This window comes from Schistocerca piceifrons, chromosome 4 (genome assembly GCF_021461385.2).
Source record: "Schistocerca piceifrons isolate TAMUIC-IGC-003096 chromosome 4, iqSchPice1.1, whole genome shotgun sequence".
Classification (NCBI taxonomy): domain Eukaryota; kingdom Metazoa; phylum Arthropoda; class Insecta; order Orthoptera; family Acrididae; genus Schistocerca; species Schistocerca piceifrons.
This window is the reverse complement of record NC_060141.1, coordinates 158,091,336-158,114,295: the sequence shown is the minus strand read 5'-3', so window position 1 is coordinate 158,114,295 and position 22,960 is coordinate 158,091,336. Positions and strand designations below refer to the sequence as shown.

The following is a 22,960-nucleotide window of genomic DNA, read 5'->3' as shown; positions in this document are numbered from 1 at the left end:
CTGGGGTGTTATTGGGAATGTTCCACATTGTCTCTCGCAGACATAAGAACAGTCTCACCACTCTTTCTCCTTCCCTTTTCCTTTCTTTGTTTCCCTTCTCCTCTCGTTCCCCCGCTACAGTATTTGAGGTTCCACCTCCAGGGGGTCCACAACTCTTCTGTGGATGCATGGCGAGCACGGGACCCTGAGTTAGTGCAGCTCTTTTTCCTTTCCAGACTGCATACCTTCCTTTTCCTCATCCTTCCCCCCCATCCTTCCCCCCTCTCCTTCCCCCCTCTCCTTCCTCCCCCCCCCCCCCCCCCACCTCTTTCCTTCATCTTTTCCCTCTCTTTGCAAGTATGTTTCGTGCCTACATCCGGAGACGGTCACGTGTAACTGTAAGACATAGTTCTACATCTACATTCATACTCCACAAGCTACCTGAAAGTGTGTGGTGGGGGGTACCTTGAGTACCTCTATCGGTTCTCCCTTCTATTCCAGTCTCGTATTGTTTGTGGAAAGAAAGATTGTCGATATGCCTCTGTGTGGGCTCTAATCTCTCTGATTTTATCTTCATGGTCTCTTTGCACGATATACGTAGGAGGGAGCAATATACTGCTTGACTTCTCGGTGAAGGTATGTTCTCGAAACTTCAACAAAAGCCCGTACCAAGCTACTGAGCATCTCTCTCGCAGAGTCTTCCACTGGAATTTATCTGTCATCTCTGTAACACTTTCGTGATTACTAAATGATCCTGTAATGAAGCGCACTGCTGTCCATTGGATCTTCTCTATCTCTTCTATCAACACTATCTGGTACAGATCCCACACTGGTGAGCAGTATTCAAGCAGTGGGTGAACAAGTGTTCTGTAACCTACTTCCTTCGTTTTCGGACTGAATTTCCTTAGGATTTTTCCAATGAATCTGTCTGGCATCTGCTTTACAGACAATTTATTTTATATGGTCATTCCATTTTAAATCACTCCTAATGCCTACTCCCAGATAATTTGTGGAATTAATTGCTTCCAGTTGCTGACCTGCTAAATTGTAGCTAAATGATAAAGGATCTTTCTATGTATTCGCAGCACATTACACTTCTCTTCTTTGCTCTCTACGCTAGAAAGTCTGTCCTCCCTTTGTCCTTCTCTTTTCCTTCCTTCTTCTCTTTACCCTCTTCTCCACTGCGGCGTTTGAGACCTATCTTCTTTCCTTTTCTTTGTTCCTTCCTTTCTCTTTCTTTCCTCCCTGTGTGTGTCTGAAGGCCGACCCATGCATTCCCACATATAGCCGGTAATGGGGTAACGCGTAATTCCTTGCCCTGGGTAGACAGGTAGGACACATATGTATCCCCTGGTAAAGGCATTCCCAGGGAGGGGTGATTACCCAAGCTGGTATCTTCCAAACGTGCCGATTGGTCCCTCCGTCCATTTCTCAGGAGGTGTTACCTTAGGTGTGGACAATCACCTAAAGCAGGAGTGCCCTCAGCGAGGGCCCCCATGAGGGAGGAGCGCGTCATCGGAGACACCAGTAATCATGGGGGATACTTTCGCAATGGTTTCCTCTACGTCTACAACTTCTGCCCACAAGAGAAAGCTAGATGAGTCTCGGCCACGGACAATTCTTCATTCAGTGCCAAGGTTCCTAGTTGTTTCTCGGTCTGGCCTAGGTCAAAACTTCTCCACAGTCAACCCTTTCATTATTCAGAAAGGTGTTGACACAATTGCAGGTCCTGTAAAGTCTTGTTCCCGATTATGAATTGGCACCTTGCTGTTAGAAACAGTCAGTGCCCTCCAGGCACAAAAATTGCTGCAAAACTATGCTGCTACACACCTTCCTTGTCCGGGTGGAAGCACACCGCTCTTTAAATTCGTCACACGGGGTGGTTTATACGTGGTCAATCGACCGGGTGGGGGGGGGGGGGGGGGGGGGGGGGGGGGGGCTCTGTGCATTCCTCTGGATCCCAAGGCACGTTGACGTTGGTATCTGTGGAAACCAGGTAGCCAATATAGCGGCCAAGGCTGCAGTCTCTCTTCCTCGGCCCACTGTTTGGATGGTTCCCTTAGCCGATCTGCAGTGTGTTTTATGTTGTCATGTTACTCTTTTATGGCACGCACGTTGGTCTATACTTCCAATTATGAGACATGAGTCCCCTTCCCTGTGCTTTGACCTCTTCCTCCTGACCTCGTCGTCGGGAGGAGGTAATTTTAACTAGACTTGGGATAGGGCACTGTCTTTTTAGCCATTGACATCTTTTAAGTGATGATCCTCCCCCGCTTTGTCCCCACTGCTTTCAACCATGGACGGTGAGACACCTTTTACTTAGTGCCCCTATTTTAATCCGCCACGCGCCTGTTTACAGCTGTCGCCTGATATATCTTCCCTTTTAGCAGATGACACGCGCTTATCAGTGTCAGTGAGATGACATCGCTCATTTGAAGCTCTTTTTTGAGGAAAACACCCCCCCCCCCCTTCAGTGGTAGTTTTTTAAGGTTTCCTTCTGTTTTTAGTTTCCCTCCTTTTTGAGTTCGCTCCCATTGCTGCTGATTTCCCATTTGGTTTTCCATTCTTCCCTAAGCCACAGAATGGATGCTTATGACCATAGCAGTTTTGCGCCAAAAAGAAAAGTTCTTCTTTTCTTCCTTCCCCCCCCCCCCCCCCCCCCCCCCCCCCAACCCATAGAACTCTGAATTCTTACTGTGGTGTTATTTACACTAGGCTGCTCAACAGTCTGACCAAGGCCGAAATCCAATCTTACCTCTCTGATCAGGGTGTCATTACCGTCCATCGGGCAGTGGGAAGATAGATTCCTCCTTAGTGCCCACCCGCACTCCTTTTCTCACCTTTGATAGTGTGGTGCTTCCGTCCAAGATCAAAGCATGCTATGAAGTTTTCACAGTCCGACGTACATTCCAAATCCAATGCACTGCTACCAGTGTCATCGTTTTCAACCACACTAGAACGTCTTGTCGACACCCAGCCAAATGTGTAACCTGTGGTAGGGATGCGCATGAGGGTGATTGTCCGCCTCCTCCTCCCTGCTGTATCACTCCAATGGCGGCCATGCCGCTTGTCTCAAGATTGTCCCATGTATCTTGATGAGTGGGCTGTCCAGGAGATCTGTATAAATGAAAAAAGTGCCTCACTCAGTCGCTGCATTCTCCCATCTGGCACTTACAGTTCTGTTCTTGTTACCTCTCGCTCTATGGCCGTGCAGACATGCGACCTCAAATTCAGCTGTGAGGTTGTAAAATCACCCAGTGTGAAGGTAGCATTGCCACCTCCCCCCATCCAGCTGTGCAAAAAGCCATCAAACTTTCACTCTCAAATGGTGAAGCCACCAGCTACCCAACCAGGTAGGCCGGAAAGGATAGTAGTAGTACCCCTGTGAAGACTTCCCGCGCCCCTCTAGCCAACCAACACCTGAGTATTCCTCTGCTAACCAGAAAGGCTTGAAGAAGTCCAACAAAGGCAAACAGTCTTCTCCTTCGCTGACTTGAAGATACTCTTAGACAGTGTTGCCACGTGGTACCTAATTCCAGCCGACCTCCATGTCACCAGTGTGCACCACCAACTGTTTTTCTGCGTTGGTCTTCACAGACTGGCCAGTACAAGCAAGCCAATGCTTCTGTGGACCTCGTGGAGCAGGATCCTCGTGCTTCTGTGCCCTGTAGCAACGAGTCTTCGTAGGCTGTTACTCAGTAACCTCCGAGGTCCCCCCCCCCCCCCCACCCCCCCACCCCCCTTCATTTCTTCCTCATCATGACTCTCCTCCAATGGAATGTTCATGACCTTCAGTCCCACAAAGAGGATTTATGGCTGCTTTTAGAATTGCAGCATCTCCTTTTACTGTGCCTTCAGGAAATAAAATTGTGTTCTCGTGGCCGTTTTGAGCTTTCACATTTCTTCCCAGTTCGTTGTGACCTTCCTCCTGAGGTTGGCATTCCATCTCATGGGAGCATCATGCTGCTCATACGGGCTGACATTCATAGTCAACCCATCTCCCTAGCTACCCATCTTCAAGCTGTTGCAGTTCGCCTTTTCCTTCCTCACCTGACTCTTTCCCACTGTACCATATATGTCCCTCCGTCGTTCGATGTCACCAAGGCAGACTTCCTTCAGCTTATTGGGCAGCTACCTCCTCCATTTCTGCTACTCAGTGACCTTAATGCGCACCATTCCCTTTGGGGTTCTCCCAGAACCTGTCAGTGAGGTGCTCTCTTGGCTGATTTTCTTAATCAACTCAACCTCTTCTGCCTTAACACTGGAGCACCCACATTCCTTTCCAACTCCTCGCACACCTTTCCTCATTTGGACAGATCCTTCTGCACTGCCCAGTGTGCGCATCGTCTTGAGCCTGAAGCCTACTCAAGTGAATGTTTCCCATGTGCTATCCATTTGCTGACTCCTACCCCACCTGTGTGCACACCCAAATAGCAGCTTACTAAGGCTGACTGGCAGCTTTACTCCTCTGTGGTGACCTTTGAAGAGCAAGATTCCCCACTTGTGATTACCAGGTGGAATATCTCACAAACGCTGTCCTTACTGCTGCAGAACTTTCCATTCCTCGCACTTCCTGTTTATCGCGCCGTGTCCCAGTCCCTTGGTGGACTAAGGCATGCTGCGATGCAATTCGCACGCAGAGACATGCTCTCCCCGTTTTTAACTGTCATCGTTCAGTGGCAAACTGCATTCATGCATTCATTATAAACAGATGTGTGCAAAGTGTCATCACGTTCTTCGGGATAGCAAAAAAGCTAGCTGGATTTCATTCACTACTTCTTTTAACAGTTCCACCCCATCCTCTGTCATGTGGGCCAACCTCCGATGGCTCTCTGGGACGGAGATCCATTTGCCAATTTCTGGCCTGACAGTAGCAGACGATGTCGTTGTCGACCCTATTGCTATCTCCAACACATTGGGCCACCATTTTGCAGAAATTTTGAGCTCTTCCCACTATCATCCTGCCTCCCTCCATCGGAAATGAACGGAGGAGGCTCAGGTGATACCTTTCTCTTCTCAGAATCGTGAGTGCTACAATGCCGCCTTTACTATGAGGGAGCTAGATCATGCTCTCAGTTCATCCCGATCCTCCACCCCAGGGCCAGATGCTGTCCACATTCAGATGTTGCAACACCTTTTTCTTGCAGGAAGAACTTTCTGCTTAATACATACAACCATATCTGGGCAGAGGACACATTTCCCGGATGTTGGCATGAAGCCACTGTCATACCCATACCTAAGCCTGGTAAGGACAAAAACCTTTCTTCTAGCTACTGCCCCGTCTCTCTCACCAGCTGCGTTTTCAAGGTGATGGGACATATGATTCATGCTCAGCTGGTATGGTGGCTAGAGTCTCACAATTTACTAACGACTGCACAATGTGGATTTTGAGTGTGGCATTCTGCAGCTGACCATCTCGTTACTTTGTCCGCCCTTGTCATGAATGGCTTTCTGTGGAAATCCCAGACTGTGACCATTTTTTTCAATTTGGAGAAGGCCTACAACACCTGCTGGAGAACTGGTATCCTCCGTACTCTATACACGTGGCACTTTCATAGTCACCTGCCCTGTTTCCTTCAGGAATTTTTAAAAGATGAGTTTTTGAGGTATGTATGGGTTCTGCCTTTTTGGACACCTTTATCCAGAGTTCCGTCCTGAATGTCGTCCTCTTCGCTCTCGCCATTAACCCTATAATGACCTGTCTCACGCCGGGCATCTCTGGCTCCCTTTTCATTGACAATTTTGTCATCTATTGCAGTTCTCTATGGACCTGTCTCACAGAGCAGCATCTTCAGTGATGTCTTGATTATCTTTACCCCTGGAGCATCGACAGTGGCTTTCATTTTTCCACTGACAAAACCGTCTGTATCAATTTGTGGCAGCGCAATTGGTTTCTCCCACCGTCTTTGCATGATGGGCCTGTTGCTCTTCCATTCGTTGAAACTATGAAATTCCTGGAGCTCATGCTAGACAGGAAAATCTCTTGGTCATCCCATGTGTTGTACCTGGCAGCCTGTTGTATGCGGTCCCTCAATGTCCTGTGTGTCCTCAATGGTACTTCCTGGGGTGCAGATCGAACCACAATCCTCCGTCTGTACTGGCCCCTTGTCTGTTCAAAACTAGACTATTGACGATTTGTTTGTGTGTCTGCACATCCCTCTCTCGTATGCCATCTCAACACTACCCACCATCGTGGCATCTGTTTGGCCACTGGTGCCTTTTACACTAGCCCAGTTGAGAGTCTGTGTGCTGAAGCTGCTGAACTACCCCTGTCCTATCGCTGTGACTTTCTCCTCAGCAGGTATGTATGCCGTTTGTCTGCCAAGCGTGGCAACCCATCCTGTGCCGCCTCCTTCGAGGATGCCTTTCATTGCCAGTATGGGTCGCATCCGTCTTCTCTATTACCTCCTGGAGTCGACTTTCATCACTTGCTCCAGCAGCTTAACTTCACACTACCTGCAACATTCCTGGTGGGTGTGAACCCTTCACCACCTTCGCTTCGTGAAGTGGCCTGTGTTAACCTTGGTCTTCATTCCATTCCTAAGGACACTACTCCAGCCTCTCTCTATCACCTTCAGTTTCACAACCTTCAGGTGGAACTTCGCAGTTGTACATTTGTGTACACTGATGGCACTCGGACTGACCCATGGTGTCGGGTATGCCTTTGTCATTGGCATCCATGTCTTTCAGTTTCGGCTTCCAGCACACTGTTCAGTATTTACAGCTGAGCTATTGACCCTGTATCAGGCCATGGAGCACATACGGTGACACGGACATTCCAGTTGTGTCCTCTGCCCCGACTCTCTCGGTGCCCTTCAAAGTCTATGTGCGCTGTACACCGCCCATCCATTAGTGTAACGGGTCCAGGAAAACTGCCACTTGCTCACTCTTGGTGGAGCAACTGTAATGTTTATGTGGTTCTTGGTCATGTTGGTCTACCAGGAAATGAGGCTGCTGATGCTGCTGCCAAGACTGCAGCCCTTGTACCTCAGCCCACTAGTTCCTATATTCCCTCCAGTGATTGCTGTGTTGCCGTATGTCAGAAGGTGGCGTCCCTTTGGCATCGCCATTGGTCCTCCCTTCATGGGAATAAGCTCCGGATTATTAAACCTCTCCCAGCAGCTTGGACGATCTCCTCTCGGCCCTCCCACCGGAAGGAAATCATTTTAACTAGGTTGCGTATTGGGCACTACCTTTTTAACTATCGTCATTTGACTAGTGGTGCTGCCCCACCACTTTATACACATTGCACCCAAGTTTTAACTGTCCGCTGCATTCCTGGCGGAATGCCCATTTTTTAACAGCTTACATTCGCAGTTGGGCTTGCCGTCTGAGTTACCAGTCGTTTTATCAAATGATGCTTGGGCTGTTGACCGCATTTTACTTTTTATCCATCAATGCAATATGGTGAAGACCATTTAACTATTAATTTTAGACCTCTGTTTCTGTACTGTGTCTTTTGTAGCTCTTTCTCCACATCCCTGTGTTTATCTTATGTCAACTGGGATTTTTAACTCCTCCCTGTCTTCGTGTTCTCTAGTTTTGACTTGGGCGCATATGACCCCAGTTGTTTTTGCGCCATAAAACAAAAACAAACAAACATTGTTGCAGTTAGTTTGTAAAGGCATCAAAGATAGTAGCCCACTGATTATTACTTAATGTATGGGTTTTACATGGCCACATTTGAGCACACAAACATCTAATGCAAAAGTTGACACACAGTGTTGTACTATCTGATTTAGTATAGAAGTATCCATTACACAGTCTGAAATGTTATAGGCCTTGAACTCAGTAGCGAGCTAAATGTAGAATTGATTGTCTTTCTTAGTTTTCAGAAAAATGTAGCACACAGCTATTACATGGCATTTTTGCTCAAAACACTGAGGCAGCTTTCCCTTTGAGTATAATCCAGTGAAGTAATATCGTGAAGGGAAAAATGACCTTTTCAGCAGGATACTTCAAATACTGATCAAAAAAAAAATAAATAAATAATTGGTTTCCCACTAAGATGTTTGCTTGAATTCCATAAAAACTGATGGAAATAATTCAATCAATGAGTTTGGGCTGAGAGTGAGCCGTGGTGATCTCCTGGGCCAGCAATTATTTGAAGCTCTCCATCTCTCGCCATAAGTGTTAAGACTGCTGCAGCGTCTGCTGAATCAGCAAGATGATGGAATGTGTCTATAACTGTTCCACAATTTTGCATCTACCGTTGTCCTGAAACATGATAAAATCACAGTTTGTATTGCCTATATTGTGGTGTATATGTTTGTCATCAATGCACTGGTTCTGTGAAGTGCCTTGTGGCACTATGGTGATAGCTAATGCCCTATTAACAACTGTAACACAGGGGACCATTAAAAGATTTTATTCCTAAATGTTGAGGTTACAAGTTCACATGAGTGAACTAGTTGCCATGTCTTGCAACATTAATTTAATAGGCTTTGTTCAACTACAAAGTTTAATAAATATTATACAAAAATAAATTTTGAAATGACTTAAAAAGAGCCTGCTCCTAAGTGGACTTGCTGATATTGACTGTAATAGTTAACTATGAGAGAAACTAAGGTTCACAGATACAATATACAGGGTGCATATGGCTTGTGTCCCTGTACAAGGGAAAATGACAGCTGAATGTTGCATCCATTCCTTGTCTGCATGTTCTACTCCGAAAGATGGCACCACATTCCTGGTTGGCACTTGGGCGATAGAAGGGATGGTGGTGACGGGGTGGACGTGTTCTGGGGTGTGTTGCAGAAAAGTTTGATGTATGGTATTGGAAAGGGCTCATGAAAGGTTGCTCCACTAATAGAGTGAAGCTCTGTCAGGGTATTGTAGATAGTGACAACTTACGGCATTAGTGACAACTTAGGGCATGATGATCTCATGAAGACTACTATGCTGACTACGTAATCACTGACAAGGGAACCTTCCCATCAGACCCTCCTCAGATTTAGTTATAAGTTGGCAAAGTGGATAGGCCTTGAAAAATTGAACACAGATCAATCGAGAAAACAGGAAGAAGTTGTGTGGAACTAAGAAAAAAATAAGCTAAATATACAAACTGAGTAGTCCATGTGCAAGATAGGCAACATCAAGGATAGTATTAGCTCAGGAGTGCTGTGGTCTCGTGGTTAGCGTGAACAGCTGCGGAAGGAGAGGTCCTTGGTTCAAGTCTTCCCTTGAGTGAAAATATTGCTTTCATTATTTTCGCAAAGTTGTGATCTGTCCATTCGTTCATTGACGTCTCTGTTCACTATAATAAGTTTAGTGTCTGTGTTTTGCGACCGCACCCGCAAAACCGTGCTATTAGTAGACGAAAGGACGTGCCTCTCCAATGGGAACTGAAAACAATATGATCGCAAGGTCATAGGTCAACTGATTCCTCCACAGGAAAACACGTCTGATATATTCTATATGACACTGGTGACGGCATGTGCGTCACATGACAGGAATATGTTGTCGACCCACCTAACTTGTACACTTGGCGAATGGATAAAAAGATTCTTCTACCTTGCCCGATTTTGGTTTTCTTGTGGATGTGATAATGACTCCCAAGAAAGTGATGAAAACATAATGGACGAACAGATAATAATTGTCTGATAATAAAAAATTAAAATTTTCACTCGAGCGAAGACTTGAACCAAGGATCTCTCCTTCCACAGCTGCTCACGCTAACCATGGGACCATGGCACTCCTGAACTGAAATTATCCTTGATGTTTCCTATCTTGCGCATGGACTACTCAGTTTGTATATTTTGCTTATTTTTTTCTTAGTTCCACACAACTTCTTCCTGTTTTCTCGATTGATCTGTGTTCCGTTTTTCAAGGCCTATCCACTGTGCCAACTTATAACTAAATCTGAAGGGGGTGCGATGGGGAGGTTTCCTTGTGAGAAGATGCATTAGCAAGGTACCTCACAAGATGAAGTACCAATGTATACTTCTTAGGACAAAGTGGATATGGCTGTCATTGCTACAAACCTCTGTGGCTGATAGGGGGCTGATAGGGGCACTGGCATTCTGTCCCTCTCACATAGTGCTGCCATTGGTAAAACCTGTAATTCAAGAGTTAATTACTGTGTGGTCAGAATTTCTGTCTCTGTTGCGTGCTAGGTGTCGTGCTTGAATCGGGTACTAGAAGTGTGCCATGTACCTCCCATAAATACCACACTCCTAGTAGGGGGAAGCTGATAAGGTATAATGCTCTAATGTATCACTGAGGATAATGTGGTTGGATATTGTTCATTTCCTTTTCCAAGATCTAATCCTGGCATCTGCATTACATTATATGGAGATTAAGTAGGAAAGTCACTTAAAATATTATACACCCATACAGGATGAGAATGCTTACTGGTAGGGAGAATTTATTTCTATAAAGTGATTTTCAGTCCCAGTCTGTGATGCTGTCTCTTCCTTGGGCAAGGATTCTTAGTCATATAGGTACGTGTGCTCCTCAAATATTTTCATTTTTGCCTGACATTACCTCTCACTTTGCTTGATGAAACCTCAGATTCTAAGTAAGTAATTTTACTACTTTTCGAATCAATGTAAACTCCAAGTTGGAATATCAACAACATTAGGAAAATGATAGATTTCTACTTACAGTAGATATGTCCCTTAGAGTTTGCAGACAGGCTTTCCTAATATTGTCACCCCTTTTTAATGAGATGTATGCTGCCAATTTTCTTTCCATTTCAATTTTGCTAAAACATGTGTTAGGAGAGGCTTTTACGAGTTGTGATTAATTCCATGAGATCATCATGAACATGTTTCAGGTGTAATGCTTAACAGCCTGAAATCCGAAGTGCCCTGTGAAGTACTGCTGTGGAGAGTAACAATTTAGTCTCAAAGGGGTACACGAATGTAATTGAAACATAATTTTGATGTAACTGACTGCAAATGGTGCCAGCAAACAGAGTTTAATTAGTCATATAGTCTTCTTCATCAGCAATGTGAAATGTAAAAAAGTGACAGGCATACAACAGAAAGCAAAAAATTAGCTTTAGATGTTAGAATTTGCTACTCACCATATAGTGGAAACGTCCGGTCAAATACAGGCACAACGAAAAGACTGTTGTTCCTGTCTGAGACTCGGCATTTCTACTACATGGTGATTAGCAATCTCTCCTTTCCATAATACTGTCTTTATTCCATCTTGGATTTGCTATTGTTTGATTTAGCTTTACACATCAGATCTTCAGTTTATCTGGTCTGTACTTGGATTTGGTATCTTTCTCCATTGTTGGGTGCATTCACTTTTAGGACATTAGGAATGCATAGTGCATTCTGTCCTGTGTCATATTTTTACTCTTATATCTGTAAAACCTATGTTTCTGTATGATGTACAGTTGCCTATTAATTCTAGCAGAAAAAATGTTTCGGGTTTGAAGGGAAGTTACTTCTGAAATATATAATACTGATTGTCATCCAATAACAGTCCAGTTGTTTCATGAATTCTTTGTTGCCTGGAATAAATAGCTGTTAGCATCAGTACAATAACTGTGTTAAAATGATTTTTGTAGCTTGAAAATAAAGTATCGAGTTCTACGTTTCAATTTCTATGTTAGTTTATATTCTGTTGTATTCAGTGTTACATTTGTGGTTGTTAATTGTACCTCTTTGTATTGTTTCTTCCACTAGAACCAGGTTTCTATGAAGATGGAAAATTTGGAATTCGCTTGGAGAATATTTGCAGAATAGTTCCAGCAAATGTGCCATATAAATTTAAAGATCACAAATTCCTCACATTTGAAACAGTAACTTTAGTCCCAATACAGACGAAAATGCTGGTACGTGAAATGCTGACTGATAAAGAGGTAGGTCACTATTATTAAAACTTTAAGACGAAAGGTTTCGTATGTTAATAAGTACATTTTATTCGGCTTGCCTGTTCGCCCTTTCAGGTAGCTGAAGTGCTGTTCAGCAGAAGTGTGCGTAAAACTATTTTGTCAGATAAATAATCTTAAACCTTGTAGAAACATTTTAAGGATCTCAGGAGTCTTACACTCACTTCCTAATGGATTTCCTCCTTAATGATTTTTGTTGCTGTTAATTAATAAAGATTAATATCAATTGTACTGTGATGTACACAATCACATTACAAGAGAGACAAATTTTCACGTTAACTTCCCCTTCTTATCCAGAGTTCAGAATGGAGTTACATACTCTTGTGTTAAGATATTCAACTAGCTCCCATGTAATATAAAACAAAAAATCTTATTAGCCACTCTTTCTACAAATTTTCTCAATATCTAGAATCACGGACTGAAAAGTTGTGTTAGCTACATGGCAATATTATAAGTAGAATTGTCAGTATGTATAGAGGTAAAATATTTTCTTTGGAGAATACCACTTTAATCAAGTAAATATTAAGCTACTAGTAGCAGGAAAACAGAAGCTGTAAAGTAAAACTGAGGAAGCAGAAGCTTTTTTCAAAATAGATTTCTTGCTAATTTACTCAATTAAATTTATGTGGGATAAGTGTGAATAGCATTAAGCAGTTTAGTGATAGTTTATTATAGTTTCTACAATGTCTACCCCTAATGTTAATGTACTGTGACTCCATCCACATCCTGGAAGGTTAATCTTCTTGATAGAGTCTACAGAAAACAGTGAATGAATGAATGAATGAATGAATGAATGGATGGTGATGTAAAATGAGATCCATACCCAGCAAGAACCCGCGCATAAATTGCAGAAGACCAACACTTCTTACAATAAAGATATAACTTATTGAGTTTGAAATCGAGAAAAGTTTTAGGTATTTTGCTGAAGCAAGTGATTTATGCTCTGCTTCTGTATTTTTTATTAAAGCATTTTTACATTTCTTATGTTCAACAAGTTTCTTTATTATGTGTGCCTGCATCTGAAATTGCTTGAAGAAAACTTCCACATATTTTGACAATGTAGAGTATGAAAATGTTTTGACAATTGAAAATTTATGCCATTTTGGGACTTGAAACCAGATTTCCTGATTTCTGCAAGCAGTTGCTTTAACTGTTAGGCTATCTTCCAGGCTAGCTTCAAACTTTCGTTAGCGTGATTCCAGGCTAGCTTCAAACTTTCGTTAGCGTGATTCCAGGCTAGCCTCAAACTTTCGTTAGCGTGATTCCAGGCTAGCCTCAAACTTTCGTTAGCGTGATTCCAGGCTAGCCTCAAACTTTCGTTAGCGTGATTCCAGGCTAGCCTCAAACTTTCGTTAGCGTGATTCCAGGCTAGCCTCAAACTTTCATTAGTTTGATCCCAGGCTAGCCTCAAACTTTCATTAGTGTGATTCCAGGCTAGCCTTAAACTTTAATTATCACTAATGTTCCTACCTATGATTTGCTGACACTACTACCAGTGGTCATCCCACAGGACATATGCTAATAGCAACTTTGGGAGCACATATGTAATGAATATGTTGTGATGAAATATGGGTTCAAGTCTTGGTCTGGCACAAATTTTCAGTTGTCACAGCACATTGATTAAATTTCGCATTCCTGAACTGTTCTCTACAGTACACACTAGGACCAATAAAACACAATGGCGCACCCCAAAGGAAACTGAATGGGATGGAAAATGGTAGAAATGATGTACGTGAACAGACAAACAAAGGAGTACAATTTCAGAAAAATTTTATGATTTATTCAACCCAGAACTTCACAAATTGAGCAACTCTATAATGCATTGGTCAACATCTGGCTCTTATGCAAGCAGTTATTTGACGTGGCATTGATTGCTAGTTGTTGAATGTTGTCCTGATGGATACAGTGCAAAATTCTGTCCAATTGGTGCATCAAAATTGCAAGCTGGTTGGTGAGGGGTGCCAATAATGCTCCAAATGTTCTCTGTTGGGGAGAGATCTGGTGACCTTTGTGGCCAAGGTAAGGTTTGGCAAGCATGAAAACAAACAGTAGAGACTCTCGCCATGTGTGGGTGAGCATTATCTTGTTGAAATGTAAGCTAGCCATGGAGGGCAACAAAACAGGGCATAGAATATTGTCAACATAATGCTGTGCTGTATGGGTGCTGCAGATGACAACCAAAGGGGTCCTACTATGAAAAGATACTGCAACATGGGCCATCACTCCTAGTAGTCAAGCTGTATGGCAGGTGACAGTCAAGTTGCTGTCTGGGTTGTCTCCAGATACATCTTCAGCCTGGAATCTTGTTTACTTGAGTAGAATTGTCTTAATTGATGAGTTCCACTTCGAATTGAGCCTCGATCACCAGCCAAGTTGTTTCTGGAGATGTCCCAGACAGTCGTGAGATGCCAACCTGACTGTTGTCTGCCATATGGCGTGACAACCATGTGTGATGGTCTGGGCTGCCTTTTCATTTCATAGCAGGAGGTCTTTGGTTGTCATCCACAGGGCCCTTACAGCACAGCGGTATGTCAACAATATTTCACAACCAGTTTTTTTTACTTTCATTGTCAGTCATCGTGGGCTTACATTTTAGCAAGATAATGCCCTCCCACACAAGGTGAGAGTTTCTACTGCTTGTTTTCGTGTTTGACAAACACTATCTTGGCCAGCAACGTCACTAGATCTCTCCCCAGTTGAGAACGTTTGGAGCTTTATGGTCAGGGCCATCCAACCAGCTCAGACTTTTGGACAGAATTGGGCACGATACCTCAGTAGTATATCCAACAACTGTGTTAATCAATGCTCAGCTGAATAGCTGCTTGCATAAGGACCAAAGATGGACCAAAGTGTTATTGATTTGCTCAGTTTCTGTAGCTCTTTCTCTTGAATAAATCATCAAATTTTTCTGAAATTGTAATCATTTGTTTCTTTGAGCATGTACATGTTGTCAGACAATTTCCACCCCATTAGGATAATTCCTACATGGTGTGTCATTTTCTTTGTCTTAGATTGTATTTCTAAGTTATGCCATTGGGCAATAAATTTACATGAAATATGGAGAGAAGTAATAGAAGTTTTTCTAAACAGTAGCCACATAAGAAAATAATTTTTTACAAGATTAGTTTACACTTTTTGTGAAAAATTATTTAAACACACAGGAATCTATAGGCAATGGAAATGTATATGGAATATGTCTAATTTTATAAGGAATATTTATTTTTAAATTTGTCCTAGGTGGCCTACCTAAATGACTACCATAAGCAGTGTCGTGAAAAGGTTGGTCCCCTGTTGAAGAAGATGGGTCACCACGAAGCATGGGAATGGCTTTGTCGTGAAACAGAACCAATTGTTTGATTGCTACAAATTTTGTCTTCCATTTCAATTAATTTTGTCTTGAGCCAAAGGGTTACAGTTCAGATATGGTGGCATTATCTCATTTGGTTGTATTGCTGTCTACAAGTATTATGCATTTATAAATGTTAAAATGTGTGATCATTTCTCTTGCATTTATATTAACGAAAAGTATGTTTGGTATAATTTTACTGGCAAAGGCAATTTCAAACTGTGTTTTATTCACACATTATTTAACTATGGAAATCCCAAAGAACTTAAAATGTAATATATGCCATTCATATTCTGTTTACAGCTCGTATTTGGGTATATTCTTGTAATTTTTAATAAGAGTGTTCTTTTTAAAAATGATACATATCATATTTTCAGCAAAAATAAATGATTTGACTGTGCCATATATTGAGTAAAGCTATATGATGAATGGATATTGAGTCTTTAACTGTGATTATGATGGGTGCAGAAACAAAATTAATGTGCATTTTGAAACGGTAACAGACTGATTACTGGTACATAGTTTGCAATTTTGTACTTAACAATTAACACACAAAAACAATTGTACATATCAGTAAAATTTTAGAAGTTGTTTTACATGTAGAGTCTGTACCATATTATATTCTTTCATAATAAATATTTCAGTTTACAAAATATAATCTTTGTTAATTTATTTCTACATTTAAAACTTGACCAGTTGAAAAAATCCAAGTCAATATAAGATACGTAATGATGGTCATGTCTTCATGTTGTTGAAAAAAAAAATATTAATGAAATTGAAACTTTTGGTATCTCACACATTGTTCCAAATAGTGTGCAGAATATACCAAGGGGAAGAAGGTAATCAAAGGATGAGCTGGAAACTAGTACTGTATTAACCATTACATATAAATGATCTAAGAGACAACTATAATGAATAAAAGAACATAAAATGTGTAGCAACTCCCTAAACCTGTGTTATGAATTAAATAGTTAAACAAGAACCAGCATGGATAAAGCTATGTATTTCTCTGTAATAATTTAACGTTTTGGACGACTTGAAGTGGTGTAGTATGTGTGCAAACTTCAACTTCTTTAACAATATGACTTACTTTAGATGGTCGGCCGACTTTCCTAGCTGGTTAGCCTGCTGCTGCAAACTCCCTTTCTCTTCTTCTCTGTAGTATATTACTGGGAACAGAAATTTCTCAAGACTCTTTCTACTTATAGAAATAAGTAGATGTATGCAGTTTCTTTTGCTTCACAAAATGACGTATATTTAAAGATCAGACTTTTACAAATGTCACTCTTCACATGAAAGTCTCCTTGCGTGTCCAAATGTTAGAAATACAGTTACATATAAAACAGAGTTGGCTTGCTAACCACGAATCTATTATACAGAAATCATACACCTGTCTTGCCTCTAGCAAGTTAAAGTTAAAAGTTACCAAAAATCTTTTTCCAGTCAATTGTTCTTTCATCACTAACAATAGTCACAGTTACAAAACAGCACAGAATAACACAGAAGTTAACTAGCTCTGCCGTGCGCTTTCATTACAAGTTCCATGGACCGACCAACAAGTACTTCGTGGTGCCGTTAGACCGCCATGGCTACAGTCTTCTCACGATAAACTTCAAACCTGCGCGCACACACACACACACACACACACACACACACACACACACACACACACACACAGGTGACGCGCAGTAGATAGGGTTCCTTTCTCCCACTCACATCTAAAATATCCCCCCCCCCCCCCCCCCCCCAGATCGAACACGCGATATTTTATACAATCATTAGGTACATTAATATCACATAATAAAAAATCCACATTTCAACAGTGTACATTTCTTTTCAGTCGTAAATTTCAGTTGTTTGACGCATGAGTAATGTTTGTGCTACTTTTCCTAAGTGTGTACTAATTGTAGTATTTTTGTGTAGTTTGGAGGAACTCTGGGCAAAATGAAAGTGTTTTTTTGACACTTGTAAACTTCCATAAAATGTAATAATGCTAGTTGTGCATGGAATTCAAACTTATCAGAATAATCCCTATAAAATGTGTGGTTTCTGTCACGATACTGTCCCCTTCTCCCAGGACCAGTACCTATACCTTGCATGTGGGTTGACCTTGGAGAGCACTTCTCCTTTCCATTCTGGTATATATAAGAACTATGATGATTCTACATTGAGTGTTCGTAAAAAGGAGGCGTAAGTAATGAAAGAGAATGCAAGTAAGATTGGAGTTAATCATGATGCTTATTTAAGAAAAGTCAATGTAGCAAATACTCTGATAAATTGATGAACAAGAGGATAGTGAGACTTGAATTATAGGTAGACCTAGCATATACTAAGGGTACAGGAGTTGAGAAGTAGAGGACTCCAGGGATTAAATGATGTATTATAAAAGTGAATGTGAAGCGTAAAATAGATTCATAGCTTTACCAGAAAATACTTAATTATAGTATACATAGAAATGTATACTAGGGTCATGAACCATGAGACCTACTCAGAAAGGATAAGGGGGGTGTACCCGGCATTTGCTAAGTAAATAGGGCAGGTGTACCTACATGGAGATAGGATGACCTGTGGCCTGAAAAACAGGAATGTTTTATGAAGGGGTGTACCTACCAGAACATAAAGTGGAAGTGCTCTCAAAGGTCAACCCACATGCAAGATATAGGTACTGATCCTAGGAGAAGGGGACAGTATCGTGACAGAAGTTGTATGTTTCCCCAAGTACACACATTCTTCCCCTACAATATCGGGCAGTTCTCACATCGCCGCAGGTTTCTAGTCTGTAATTTTAATGTTTGTGTATAAATGTAATGTTGTGTGTATGCAGATGTGTGTTCATGTAGTGTGATTCTTCAGCCGTCTTGTCGGAAGATAAGATGTAGGTTATTGGAAACTACGGAAAGGAGGAAGGACTTCTGCAATAGAAGTATGTGAATATGGAAAGAGGGAAAAAATAGATAGGTCCTCTAATGAGAAGTAAGAAAGGAAATAAATAGAAATGGTTGTTAAGATAGAAGAAGAGAAAGAAGATAGTCCCAAAGGCAGGAAACCCTTCCCAACCCCTGTTCCCCATGATCCTTACCTCGCAGGTATTTAAGTGAGAGTCCCCAAAGGAAATCTTAGCAACCTTATGGGAATGGTAAATGGTGAAGAATCAGTCGCACTTGTTTGTGAGGGTTGTCTGAAAGGTGTGATGTGTGTCTTGTGTTAGCCAAGACATATTGGTTGGTGTAAATCATGCTTTACAATACCCATCCCTTTCAAAATTGATACAAACCCTCTCATTTACATCACATCTCATAAAAGGTATAAAATATCCGATACAAATTAGAAAATTATACTGGTATAATAGTCATTCAGTTCGTCACATTATATTTTTCGCAAATATAATATTCTTATTCCGTTTATTTCGTCTAAATCGTTATTTGTTTTATTGTCATATCAAGTTTTCCAAGTAAAGATTACAGGATAGTTTAAGATTTTCAAAACAGATGACAGAATAGTTTGATTTGCAAGGAGTTTGGTGCAGAAAAACTATTTTGGAAGATACACTGAAAACAACTCAGGATCAGATGGTCATCACTCCGCCCATTAACTCAGAATGTTAACATCCCTGGGGGATATATGACGCTGCCTGGGTCCCATGGATCCTGTGCAATGGCAAACCAGTAATTCTCTTTAAATCTGTTTTGAAAGTCTCCCCACTGCAAAACAATCACCACTTCACTAGTCAATACCACGTTAGGTGAATTTATTCTATATCCTACTCTATCTTGGATAAGTTTGAATTCTTCCCCCAAGTCATCTATAACCTTGCTGGTATCATTAATTTTGGAAGAAGCAATAGTTGAAATGTTTCCGGAGGTTATTCCCTCGGTAACTTCTCGATATATAAATTGTTCAAATGGTTCCTCCAAACTATATACATTTATAATATCAGAGCTTGCTATCTTCTCTTTGAAGCTTCTTTCTACACTGTCTACTCGTGTACTTACACCTGTACTTTGCTACTGAATCACAGGCATTAATTCGTTATGCTTATCAACGCTCTTTTTAAAGTGGATACCATCCCTTCTTTACAGCATTAAACTTAGCATTACCTACATCCTCCAATGATCCTAACTTTTCATTAATCCCTAATTATACACTTTTTTGATTGAAGTAGGTAAACATTTGATTTACATGAACGTTTAAAGAATCAGTCAATTCCTTCTTTAAATCTAATTTCAAATTTTCTACTTTACTATTTAAGGTGTCAAATACAGTCTTTAAAACATCCACGCCTTCACGTAGATTACTAATTTCTTTGCCCTGTGTGTCAACTTTGGCTTTTAACAAACCTAGATTTGTTGCTTGACTATTCAAGGTTTCACTCTGGTTATTTAGAACTTCACTGTGAGCATTTAAACTAGAATTTCTTTCCCTGGAGTTTCATTCTGAGCATTTTACTGCTGACTCAGGTCATCTAACTTAGTATTTAAAGTTTTACTTTGATCATCTAATCGAGAACTCATTACGCCTAATTCTTCACTTAGTCACTTTTAATTGAGTTTTAATTAGATTTACTAACTCAGGCCAGTCAGGTCCTTCTTTTGTAACTCTCATGGCTGTGACTGGTTCTGAAGTTTCCCCAACTTGCTGTTCGTTATTCATATTTTTACCTGCTTTGGACCTTGTGAGCATTTAAAAATTAAGTATAATAACTACACTAATATAGTTCATGCATCAGTATATACCACATTGTATTCAAACAATAAAGTTCTGTTTTACACTCATCTGGCGTAGAATTTGGGCTGTGTCAATGTGCGGATCTGTAATCAGCACCAGTGAACAGCAATTGGTGCCAACGACGTCAGATGTTGGTTTCCACATCTGCGTCCCTTCGATGTGCGGGAGAGCTATCCACTCCCCGCACCAGATCTTCTTAGTCAAAGTGGTATCGGCGTATTTGTTCCTAGAGAAACACATAGGCATCTTCTTCACTATTTCTCAATTCAAATGTTTTATCTTTTTAATACTCAGGCATATCCCGAAGTCTCAGAGCAAATTCTTTATCATGTTTGATTTAGTTGCTATGGCAACATACAACATCCACTTTTCTCATTTTTGGTCTTGGAATTCCTGTTTTTCTAGTCCTTTTTCACTGGTCGCCATGGCCTAACGTTTTGGACGACTTCTCTGCAGTATATTCTGGGAACAGGAATTTCTCAAGACTCTTTCTGCTTATAGAAATAAGTAGACATACACAGTTTCTTTTGCTTCACTTAATGACGTATATTTAAACAACAAACTTTTACAAATCTCACTCTCCACATGAATAAATAGTGTTAAGTAAGTCTCCTCTTGTGTCCAAATGTTATAAACACAGTTACATATACAACAGAGTTGGCTTGCTAACCACGACTCTGTTATACAGAAATCATACACCTGTCTTACCTCTAGCAAGATCACGTTAAAAGTCACTAAAAATCTTCTTCCACTCAACTGTTCTTTCATCACTAATAATAGTCACAGTTATAAAATAGCATGGAATAACACAGAAGTTCCTTGGTTCTGCTGTGCGCTTTCATTACGACTTCCACGGACCGACCGACAAGTACTTGTCGGTGCCGTTTGACCGCTGTGTCTACAGTCTTCTCAAGATAAATTTCGAACCTGCACACACCGACAGGTGACGCGCAGTAGATAGGGCTCCTTTTTCCCGCTCACATCTAAAATATCGTGTGTTCGAGACAGTGGAAGGCCGAGTGGCTCTAGAATTTACACTACACTACAATAATTTATCAAGGGTACATTTAAATATAGTTTTGTTGGCTGTCAGATATTTGCTTCAACTGTATATGTAGGTAATCATTTTACAATCATGTTGTCAATGTTTCTAAAGGCAGTGGGAAATATAGCAGAAGCAGAAGATGGTGTACAGTTTCCTTTTGAAAACTACTTATTGAAAAGAAGAGGAATAAAAAACTGGCAAGTACTCACCTCTTCAGCAAATCGTAATTTATCCTTGTATAGGTACCTGAATTTTCCGTCACCATTGTGCACCTCCTTGGGGTTGTAGTCGTGATAGGAAAACATTGTGGGCTTGCAAAAGAAACCATACAGTTCTTTCCTCATGGGGATTAAATGGTGAGGATAATTTCAGTAGTCCCAGACCCACATCAGAAGAGAAGGGAAAACGCCAAAGTAAAGGAACTACAGCTTGTACTGTGCGCCCAAGGTGCCAGCCCAGGAAAAGGAGGGGAGGGGGGGGGGGGGGGAGAGAGAGAGAGAGAGAGAGAGAGAGAGAGAGAGAGAGAGAGAGAGAGAGTGTGTTTTTCAGTTGCGGCTTCAAGAGCAATTGATTACCCAAGCAGATGGTTCTGCAACATGATTTGATTGGCAAGCCAACTTTGCTGATGATGATTCAGCCTATACTGGCATGAAGTGGTATATTGTTGTTGCTGAAATGTGACCAACAGATGAAAAAGTCAGCCTCTTTGTAAAATTTAAATAATAAAAAATTACATTTGGGGCCTGGAGGTACCATGTACACCTCTCCTCTCCCTGAAAGCATTCACCATGTGTGAATTCAGAAATCTCAGTAGGGCCTTAAATCTAGTGGTAACTATTTGATTTTCATTTAACAATTCAGTATTATAATTTCATTTACAATTCAGATCTTGAAATGTGTGTAGGGTTAGTACATCATCATGCAGTGACTGAAGTTGGCAACACGACTGTGATGGTGGCTCCGTTACCGAGATAACTGACGTGGGTTTCAAAGAAAGCTTTAAGGGCTTCAAACAACCAAAATGACTCATATGATGAGGATTAGAACATAACATAAAAACCATAAATACAGGTTTACAGGTCGATTTCTATGATGAATAAAGGAACTGAATGATTGACTTCTCTTATTGGAGGAGGTAATGGGTGCAGTGTAATTCATAATAGCATAGGGGCCACATGACACTGAGTTTGTTTATTTATTTATTTACTTATTAATAAGACATGTTCACTGTGTCCCTTGTCCTTACGGTGACTGGGTAACCACCAGGCTGGTACCAATTGGTTGCCAACCTGACAATAAGACTGATTGCAGTCACGGAAAAGAATTTTGAAGTGCAGCAGTTAATCTAACTGTAATCAGGGAAGACTGATGCGATGAAAGTAAAATTTATTTCAAGTTTGCTAGCACCACTAATTACATCCTCTAAGTGATGTTGTAAATATTAAATTGACCACAGAAAAGTTTTATATGGAAAATACCTTAATGCGTGGAAAGCACCAAGCACCTAGTCATATACTTGATTAAATCTTTCTAAGTAATTAGGATGACAAATGAAATTAAATACATTTGCCTAACACAAGTACAAAACAGCTACAAAACATGACAATTCACACTAAGTTGATGTGCCTTATAAACAAATAATAAATAGTTTACTGAAAGGTGATGGTTCGACCCAAATTTTTGTGATCTCAAAACATGGGTAATTAGGTTCAATTAAATTGAATAGAAATATTGTAAACATAATTCATGACAATAAAACATCAAATGAACAAATAAGTGCAATAATGAAAGACTTTTGTTTGAAACAATCGTAGAAGTAAGCAGTTTTAATTACAGAAAACAATACTTGGTGGTTTTAGATTTTGTGACAGTAGAAAAATAACTGTCATCAACTTTTGCACTGAAACTTGGCCAAAAGACTTCACCATTGGAGTGGCCATATGTATTCTACCACATAGCTTGCCCATGAAACAGCAATATATAGTCATGCTCCATATCAGAATAGTGAGCAGACTCA

General features: G+C 41.0%; 1 protein-coding gene across 5 annotated transcripts in view; it reads left to right on the top strand.

Moving 5' to 3' along the window:
- LOC124794679 (xaa-Pro aminopeptidase 1) overlaps positions 1 to 15,831 on the top strand; it is a 142,475-nt gene extending 126,644 nt beyond the window's left edge. For all 5 annotated transcript variants that reach the window (XM_047258220.1, XM_047258218.1, XM_047258221.1 and 2 more), the window contains exons 12-13: positions 11,622 to 11,797; positions 15,065 to 15,831. In XM_047258220.1, coding sequence (XP_047114176.1) covers positions 11,622 to 11,797; positions 15,065 to 15,184 — 296 coding nt within the window. In that variant the 3' untranslated portion in view covers positions 15,185 to 15,831. The remainder of the gene's footprint in view (positions 1 to 11,621; positions 11,798 to 15,064) is intronic.
- Positions 15,832 to 22,960: the final 7,129 nt, after the last annotated feature.